This window comes from Cicer arietinum, chromosome 5 (assembly GCF_000331145.2).
Source record: "Cicer arietinum cultivar CDC Frontier isolate Library 1 chromosome 5, Cicar.CDCFrontier_v2.0, whole genome shotgun sequence".
Classification (NCBI taxonomy): domain Eukaryota; kingdom Viridiplantae; phylum Streptophyta; class Magnoliopsida; order Fabales; family Fabaceae; genus Cicer; species Cicer arietinum.
In genome coordinates this window covers 74,002,735-74,012,706 of record NC_021164.2, presented here as the reverse complement: position 1 = coordinate 74,012,706, position 9,972 = coordinate 74,002,735, and the positions used below count along the sequence as shown (strand labels likewise).

At 33.5% G+C, this 9,972-nt stretch overlaps 2 protein-coding genes across 2 annotated transcripts in view; one reads left to right on the top strand and one right to left on the bottom strand.

Annotated features, from left to right (window-relative positions):
- The first annotated feature begins 886 nt into the window (after positions 1-886).
- LOC101504507 (uncharacterized) lies at positions 887-4,755 on the top strand. The gene has a single exon (XM_012716204.3). The coding sequence runs from the start codon at positions 1,179-1,181 to the stop codon at positions 4,539-4,541; it is 3,363 nt and encodes a 1,120-aa protein (XP_012571658.1). The 5' UTR covers positions 887-1,178; the 3' UTR covers positions 4,542-4,755.
- Positions 4,756-8,416: 3,661 nt separating this feature from the next.
- Positions 8,417-9,972, bottom strand: part of LOC101515345 (probable protein phosphatase 2C 60) — a 6,642-nt gene continuing 5,086 nt past the window's right edge. The window contains exons 9-12 of the mRNA XM_073369073.1: positions 9,930-9,972; positions 9,703-9,755; positions 9,187-9,241; positions 8,417-8,826 (exon numbers count right to left, since the gene is read on the bottom strand). The exon at positions 9,930-9,972 is cut by the window's right edge and continues 8 nt beyond it. Coding sequence (XP_073225174.1) covers positions 8,617-8,826; positions 9,187-9,241; positions 9,703-9,755; positions 9,930-9,972 — 361 coding nt within the window. The 3' untranslated portion in view covers positions 8,417-8,616. The remainder of the gene's footprint in view (positions 8,827-9,186; positions 9,242-9,702; positions 9,756-9,929) is intronic.

Genomic DNA, 9,972 nt, shown 5'->3' with positions numbered 1-9,972 from the left:
TTTTTCTGTACTTTTTATGTAACTCATTTTTATAAAATTAACTTATATGACGATATGTGCCCCTCTTTATAAACTTACTTGAAACCTTATTTTTAATCTATACAAGGTTCGAACTTATCTTAATACACAATTTTCACGTCCATCACATTTAAAACTTTAGTATATAAATATAAATAGTGGATGACCTGAATTAATACATTTTTACACCGTTAAAATTTATATATTGTGTGTCGTTCACTTTTACATAAATAACTCATATAATATTTTTCAATTAAATGTAATACTTTGAGGGTTTTTTTTTTTTTTTTCATTTGATTGTGAAAAGTGCGTGAAAAATAAATAAGAGTATAGAATGAGATGAAATATTAAAAAAGTTAATTAAACTAAATGTATTGTTTGGTACCGAAAAAAGAAAAATGGATAGGTGTCAAAATGTCTCCCATTAGAGTCCCCATCAATGTGAGCCAACTAAGTCTCCACACATCTACCTCCAAACCATATATGGCTCACTCTATTTTTGTTGCTTTAGTAATACAAATAGAGATTTTTAGGAAGAAACGTTAAAGAATATGATTAAACGTGTGTGCAAAAACTTATATCGTTAGTGTATAACTTCATTAAAAATGGTTAAATTTTATAAGTTAGTCATATATTCAAAAAAGATTTACAACAAAACTACTCATATCTTTAAAAATAATATTTACTTTAATAAAATAGCGTTAAATTAGGTTCCCACAAAGTTTGTTAAATTAAATATTTATAAAATAAACTACTTCTACAATATTTTTTTAATTAAATTACATAATTTAATAATAATAATAACAATAATAATAATAATAATAATTATTATTATACAATTTTAATACTAAGCGATAACGTGAACAAAACCAAAAAAAAAAAAAGTTGGCGATAGTGTCTTCCATCAGAGCGGTGTCAAATAAATATCCAAACCCGAAACTTTGAAAATCTCTCAATCTTTAATCTTTATGCTAAGCTGTTCTTTCCGCTGTCTGTGACTGTCACTGACACTTTTATTTACTATTAGCGCCCCCGCTTTCCTCAGTTTCACACCCCCATTTACGGAGACAGGTTAATTATTCACTTTCAATTTGTCAGTTCAATGTGGTTGTTCTAATTTTCTTCTTTTATCATCATTATTATTGGATTTTTCTGTTTCTATGACTGTCTTACTTCTCTGTTCTTCAACAACCACATGTTGTAGCGGTATGTCATTTTGTTGTGCTTTGAATGATACTAATTTCTGTGTTGTGAGCAATCATGGGTTATTTGGAGGAGGAACCAATTTTGTCAAAATGAAAACTTTTTCAAATGGGTCTTTGTTAAATTGGAAGAAACGTGGAAGAAGACTTGTGAGTCATCGTAATAATGACTTTGGTATTAGAATTAGATGTGCCCGTGAAAATGAGGTGGTTGTGGTTAATGGCAAGAACAAAACTAGAGTGTCCTCTGAAGAAGTTATGAGTGTTTTGAAGTCTATTTTGGAACCAAGTTCTGTTTTTTCATACTTTAAGTTAGTTTCCCAGTTGCCTAATTTTGTGCATAACACTGATGCATGCAATTACATGCTTGAGTTTTTGAGGGATCAAGGGAGAATTGAGGATATGGTTTATGTATTTAATTTGATGCAGAAGCAAGTTATTTACAGGAATTTGAATACTTACATGACAATTTTCAAGGCTCTATCGATTAAAGGTGGGATTGGAAATGCGCCTTCTGCACTTGGAAAGATGAGGCAAGCTGGGTTCGTGTTGAATGCATATTCGTATAATGGTTTGATTCATTTACTACTACCAGGCTTTTATAAAGAGGCTTTGAAGGTTTACAAAAGAATGATCTCGGAAGGGATGAAACCTAGCATGAAGACATATTCAGCATTAATGGTTGCATTAGGGAGGAGAAGGGACACTAGAAATATTATGAATTTATTGGAAGAAATGAAGAATTTGGGTTTGAGGCCAAATATATACACGTATACCATATGTATTAGAGCGCTTGGGAGGGCTGGGAGAATCGATGATGCGTGGGGGATTTTTAAGCAAATGGGTGATGAAGGATGCGGGCCTGATGTTGTCACTTACACAGTTTTGATTGATGCTCTTTGTGCTGCGGGGAAACTTGACAAGGCCGGGGAACTATATGTAAAGATGAGGGCTACTGGTCACAGTCCTGATCGGGTAACGTACATTACATTAATGGACAAGTATAGTAACATTGGTGACTTGGAAACTGTGAAAAGATTCTGGGATGAGATGGAGGCCGATGGTTATGCTCCGGATGTGGTTACCTACACTATACTCATCGAGGCTTTATGCAAATCCGGGGATTTTGATAGGGCATTTTCTATGTTAGATGTGATGACAATGAAAGAAGTTTTTCCAAATCTTCATACTTACAACACATTGATCTGTGGACTTTTGAAAGCGAGAAGATTAGACGAGGCATTAGAACTTTTTGAAAATATGGAATCTTTGGGTGTTAAACCAGCTGCTTTTTCTTATGTTCTATTTATTGATTATTATGGAAAATCTGGTGATCCTGGAAAAGCTTTTGACACCTTTGAAACAATGAAAAAGAGAGGCATTATGCCTAGCATAGCAGCATGTAATGCATCTTTATATACTCTTGCAGATACGGGTAGGATCAGAGAAGCAGAAGATGTATTCAATGATCTTCACAATTGCGGGCTTTCACCGGATTCAATAACCTATAATATGATGATAAAGTGCTATAGCAAAGCAGGACAAATAGACAAAGCCACAAAACTTTTGTCCGAGATGATAAGCAAGGGGTGTGAACCAGATGTAATGATAGTAAATTCTTTAATCGACACACTTTACAAGGTTGGTCGAGTTGATGAGGCGTGGAAGATGTTTGGTAGACTGAAGAATTTGAAGCTAGCTCCTACAGTTGTGACGTACAACATTTTACTTACCGGTCTTGGGAAAGAGGGAAAAATCCTAAAGGCCCTTGAATTATTTGGGAGTATGGCCAGTTCTGGATGCCCTCCAAACACGATAACTTTTAACACACTCCTTGATTGTCTTTCCAAGAATGACGCAGTTGATTTGGCATTAAAGATGTTCTGTAGAATGACAACGATGAATTGCAATCCTGATGTTCTAACATACAACACCATCATCTATGGCTTGACCAGAGAAGGAAGAATTGATTACGCGTTCTGGTTTTTTCATCAGATGAAGAAATTTCTTTCCCCTGATCATGTAACTTTATGCACCCTCCTTCCAAGTGTTGTGAGGCGTGGAAGGGTTGAGGATGCAATCAAAGTTGTAATGGAGTTTGTACATCAGACTGGTTTACGTGCAAACAAACAAATCTGTGGAGAACTGATGGAATGTATTTTAACTGAAGCAGAAATAGAAGAGGCCATTTCATTTGCTGAAAGATTGGTATGTTATTCTATTTGCCAAGACGACCATGTAATGTTACCACTAATTAGAGTCTTGTGTAAGCGGAACAAGGCCCTTGATGCTCAAAATGTATTTGACAAATTCACCAAAAAATTGGGAATTCACCCAACCTTAGAATCATATAATTGCTTGATGGATGGACTTCTCGGATCTAATTTCACCGAAAAAGCTCTAGAACTTTTTGGGGAGATGAAGAGTGCAGGTTGTCACCCAAATAATTTCACGTACAACTTGTTGCTTGATGCTCATGGTAAATCTAGGAGGATCAATGAACTTTTTGAGCTTTACAATGAGATGCACTGTAGGGGATGCGAGCCTAATGCTATAACCCATAATATTATCATCTCCGCCCTTGTGAAATCTAATAGCTTGGATAAGGCATTGGATTTATATTATGAACTCATGAGTAGTGGTTTCTCTCCCACTCCTAGTACATATGGCCCTCTTATAGATGGTCTTTTAAAGGCTAGAAGATTAGAGGAAGCAATGAAGATTTTTGAGGAGATGTTAGACAATCAATGCAAGCCCAACAGTGTTATTTACAATATTCTTATCAATGGATTTGGCAAAGCGGGTGAAATCGATATTGCTCTTGACTTGTTCAAAAAGATGGTTAAAGAAGGAATAAGGCCAGACTTGAAATCTTACACCATCCTTGTAGAATGTCTATGCATAACTGGTAGAGTTGATGAAGCTTTCCAGTACTTTGAGGAACTAAAGTTGACTGGCCTTGATCCCGATACAGTTTCATACAATTTTATAATCAACGGGCTTGGAAAATCGCGTAGGTTGGAGGAAGCTCTTTCTCTTTTTAGCGAAATGAAGAATAGAGGAATTTCTCCTGATCTTTATACTTACAATTCATTGATTTTCCATCTTGGAGTCACTGGAAAGGTAGATCTAGCTGTAAAGATGTATGAGGAGCTGCAACTTGTGGGTTTAGAACCGAGTGTTTTCACTTATAATGCTCTCATCCGCGGTCATGGTTTGTCGGGAAACAAAGACCAAGCCTTCTCTGTCTTTAAGAAAATGATGGTTGTCGGTTGTAGCCCCAATGCGGAAACATTTGCTCAACTGCCTAATAAATGTTGATTTTACTGTTATCTCATGTAAGTATATATGTAACCATTTCTCATGTAAGTTTCAGATCTCAAAAGGGTGGCATGAAGGTAATTGTAAATGTTTTGCTAGATAATATGTCATATTAACTTTTGATCCTTTTTGTTTGTTCCGGGATGGATACTTTTCCAAGTTTGCCTAAAAAAATTCAATGACCATGTTATTTTGTGCAAATTATGTACTTCAATCAGGAAATCTCTGCTGATAAATGGTTACAATTGTATAAAAATAGCCAACCCTGTCCATAACACTGAAAGAGTATTTCTATCATACCATATGGAACTAATGATGAAAAATATCAAGCATAAGCATGCCTTATGCGAAGAGTTGTATGAAAAGAGCTTTTGGAGTCCTATTTTGCAGTCTTGCCAAATATCCCTTTAGAATCAAATATATATATATCGTTATGTTTTGTAAACTCAAATATAAACAAATTTCAACTAATTTTTTCAGCGTATTAAATTATTAAATGTTAGGATTAGAAAAATACCCTTTAGTTGATAAGCAGGTGAGTGTTGCACGTCTTTTAAGAGAAAAACTTGACAACCTAAGCAAACAAAGACAATATGTTGAGCTGAGGAAGTTGGAGATATTGGAAGAGCATAGTGCTTGAGGCAAGTGCTCAAAGAGAAGAGACACTTAACAAAAGTTGCAAGAAAGTATCAAGAACATTGAAAGGCAGTCATCACCTGCTGAAGAACTGTCATAGATTCTGAAGAGAGCTGATAATTTATTGCACTTATACTCCGAAATGCTCCTGTTGCTATTGGCCATCAGGTATATGAATCTCAGAGCTTGTTGAAATTGTTTTTGGCTCCCTCTTTTTTATATATTATAAGAGTTTTTGTTTTTTTGTTTTTTGATATAATGAGAGCTATGATTCTGTTGATGAATTTTTATTGAAGGACAAAGAGTTTCACTATTGCTTTATCTATAATCACTTTCTAAGTTTACAAGAGGAGGTAATGATTTGCTGCTAAAGCTCTTCTTCTTGCAAGGTTTATATGATTGATGATGCATCAATACAAATTATTTTCTATCAAAAGCTGATGACAAAGAGAAACGTTCCTTGAAAAACGTAGGTGAGAAAAAGAGAAAGGATGGCAACAATTAGGGAATAGATTGTTGTTCAGAAAGCCAAGGAAATACAACTAAGATCTCCACTCTTTGGGGTTGTTTGCATGGCTTAAATTCTTTCCACCACAAAACTTGATAGGGATCAAAGACAACTCTTGGATGTCATATCATCGGGAGATTTGATTCTTGAACCTATAAATGACATACTTGATCTTTCCAAGGTTGAGTCAGGATGGAAATCTATCCTTGTTTCAAGTTCTTATAAGTTTTTTGTAAACCGCCCATGAGGTATCAACTCATTGGTAAGAGTTTGATCTTGTAACTCAGAAGGGTCATAATTCAAATCCCTAAAAAAATCGTAAAATGACTATTAGTGTCACTTTAATTAATAATAATGTAGTTTTATTTAAAGTTGAGAATTATATAGACTAATTCCTCCCTCCCAAAATCTTGATTCTATGTAGGAGTTACAAAGTTGAAAGCTACCAAATTCCAACCAAGAGAAGTAGTAAAGCAAGTGCTTCAGACAGCTGCAATATCATTGCAGAAAATATTTTACAATTGCATAATTTTAACTGTTACTAACTTAATACGTGTACTAGATGGCCACGACTTCAAATCATAAAGCATGATTTAACCTGATTAGTGCTTGATTAAATTATTGTTCATTTGCTTCATGCATAATTGCAGGTCATCAGTGAGGTTTTAAGGATTCAGCAAATTCTCACAGATTTAATCAGGCACTACATTTTATGTGATTGGTAGTCTCAAATCTGCAACAATTGTTGCAGTTAACCACTCGCAATGTTCTTATTTAGTGCTTTATTCTGTCATTGGCTGCACATAATATTGAAATTGGGAAAGTAAAAGAACTTTATTTATTTTTAATTAATGTGTTTCTGTTGCTGTACACTTAACAAGTTAACATTTATAATATTTTGCAGCAATGCCATCAAATTTACCCATGAAGGCAAAAGCTAAAAGCATACAAAAGTCAAAAGATTACTTCAGGCCATTCAACCGTTTCTGTGAATGTAGTGATAGAATAAAAATATCACTCAACACCTCATAACCACGGATTTAATGATGATTGTAGATCTCCGGTTAAAAGTGAATGCTCAATGAACGGAGACACTGAGGATCAACATTACTCAACCAAAACAACGGCGTGGATAAGCTGTGATGTATATGATACAGGCATTGGAATACCAGGTATTTACTATCAATATTATGTAGTGTAGTGAACATATTATTTGAGCAAAATCTCTATTCTTTTGTTTGTTTAGAATTCTATTTTGTATTCACATGTGCAACATTTCTTACATAAAAAGTACTCATCTGATGAATAATTTTTCCATGTTACAATGTGATAGAAAATTATTACATAGTTTATTTAAAAGATACATGCAAGTTAGTCCAAACCACACTAGAATTGATTTTCTTCTATAAAAAAATGATCTTAGGGAAAATTTAAGTGTTTCATTACTATGACACAAATGTTGTCTCAAAATCTCAATTGGACTTAAAGTGATCAAATGTAATTTTTGCACTAAATTTCAAATTAACCCTTTTTTGAATTTAAAAACTTCCAAACAAAGATCAATTCATTTGTTTTCTTCACTTGCTAAATTGCCAACATTTATTTGCATTTGGCATAGGTTGAGTGGATGGGAGTCGTCTAACAGTATCTAGCAAAGAACAGCATGGTTCTACCTTCACATTCATACTACCATACAAGGTTTCAATAGCTTGTGATAGTTCTGATTACTCAGATGAGCTCTTAGACATGGAGCATAATGATGCAGCTTTTGATGATCCAACCGAATGTTCCTTTCAATTCCAACCACCAGCTTTAGGCTCTCTATTCACCTCTAATGGAATAAACAGAACTCACAAGTTATTGCCGCAGAAATTTACTGGATTTTTTAGAGTTTATTCTCATTTCCTTCTAATTCTGATGACTCATATCAAATGGGACATGTTCAGTTGATGAGTCATCATCAGAAGATATGTCTGAATCAGTTAGTTCATCAAGTCACACCTCATAAATAAAGCACAAATTTTTAGTTAGCATAGCGAAAAAGCATCCATATAAATACACGGTTCATGAATCTATATAAAGTCTGGTGTGGCTTGTTAGCATTCTTAAAAGTCAATTTCATATTAATATATTTAAATAAATAATAAGACATTTTTGAATAGACTATTGAATTAATATGTCAAGAAAATTAAATATATATTTTTAGATTTAACACAACATTTTAAAACATTTGACTATATATGATATCAAACTTCAATTCTATTTACAATAATACATTTAAATTTATAAAAAATTAATATATTAGTATAATATAATATATAATAATAAAAATATTATTCATATTTATTTAAACGGGCTTAAAATACTTTATTTGAAATATATAGTCTAATTTTTTTAGTTAAATAGACTTTCAAAAAAGTCTTAATCTTATCTATTTAAAAAATATCTGATTTGATATAAGTTAAATCGTAGATCTCTCTATATCGTTCGGTCTAGCATATGTCCATCCATAATCCCAACCATTTGATTTAAAGAACCTACTTCAAATAGCATTTGCTCTGGTAGATCATTATTCTTCTTTTCTCTTTACAGTTTACACTACCAGCTTGTTAGGCATGACACATTTCTGCAGCTTTTTATTTGAAGCCGCATGTATTTCGTTCAAAACCAACTTTAAAAGTGAAAAATAGACACGAGAACAAGTGGGAGAAAATTTGTGAAATTTTAATGGTGATCAGAATAACTTATGCATATAATGTTAGATGATAGGAGAATGACCATTCAAAAGCGATATAAAGCACTGGTGCACTGCACACTTTTACTATACATATGCGGGTGTGTCTATTATATTATATATAGAATCCATATTTGAACTTTCTGTATGTTATTATATATTGAATACATATTTGAACCATTGCTACGGCATACACTCTAAACTTCACTTCTTTCCTGTTTCGGTTCAACTTCTGATTCAGCCTGTTGGTTTGATGAGGATTGCTCTTCTGCCGGTGCACTGGATTGAACAGGTCTTTTGAACTGCACCAAGATCATGGTCATGTTATCACATCCTTCGCCACCAGCCGTTGATGGTGCCAAACACTGATCAAGTACTCTTTCACACACCGTAGAAAGTTTCTTTTCCTGAAGATAATTATAGATACGCTGATTATTAGGATGCATTTCCCAGACCTTCTGAAAGGCGATGATACTGATTTTTCCAGAATTTTTAGTGCATTAAGTGATATGATAGAGGTTGAGTAAAAGACAATAGCTATTAAAGATTAGCGCATCAATGAAACCTGATATGTTACTAAGAACTAGCATAAATTTAATCCCCTCAAATTAAGTGCAAGCAAAAATAGCAGAATGCTTGTCCATGAAAATACCAAGTATTGCATTCAATATTGTCAATAAGCATAACCAATCTGTGAATAATCAAGACAGTTATTATTAATTTAATAGTTCATCTTATTAGGAAAGAAATTAAAACTTAGATCTCACCGAACGCAATTGTTCATGAACAAAATCTACCAATTGTTGACTTGACATGCAGTCCCTGAAATAATCAAAGGAAATAAATTATTATTTTAAGAAAGGAAGTGTGAAGGGGCAACCGAAACCAATTTCAGAATCAAATCAAATGTCAACAATATTTTAGCATATAACATTCTATGCCAAGGCCTCAACTTACATATGTCTAGAAAATAGAAAATTAAACAGAAGGCATTTGTTTAATGAAAAATTGAGAACAGGGCACTTCTGTGTGATCTCTGAAACCAGAGTGTTTGCATAGGTTTTAACTTAAAAGGAGATCAGTGTTTACTCATATAAAGGCATGAAACAATGCACTTTTCCCATGCCAAACAATAGTAGAATATACACACAATATTGTCTGCTTAAAAGTCATATCGCTCAAATCCCATCAATTATTAAATTTAATTGTGTAACTGTTGATATTTCTCAAACACATCACATCATTCAGAATCAAATGAAGATAAGAAAGCATAAGAAGAGTACCATATGCCATCACATGCTAGCACCATAAATTCATCTTCATCACAAAGCTCAACCTATGACAAAATATCAAATAAAAAACAGCATAAAAGTCATAACAGATGAATAACATGGTAGTAAGCCACAAAATGCATTTTATTATGGGATCTACCATAAAGAAAATGGAAAATGTGGTATATCTGTGTATCACTGAGGCAATTAGTAGAACTGCATCCCAATGACAAACTTACAGTGTTTATATCTGGATTGGCAGTTACAACTTGTTTTTCAGCA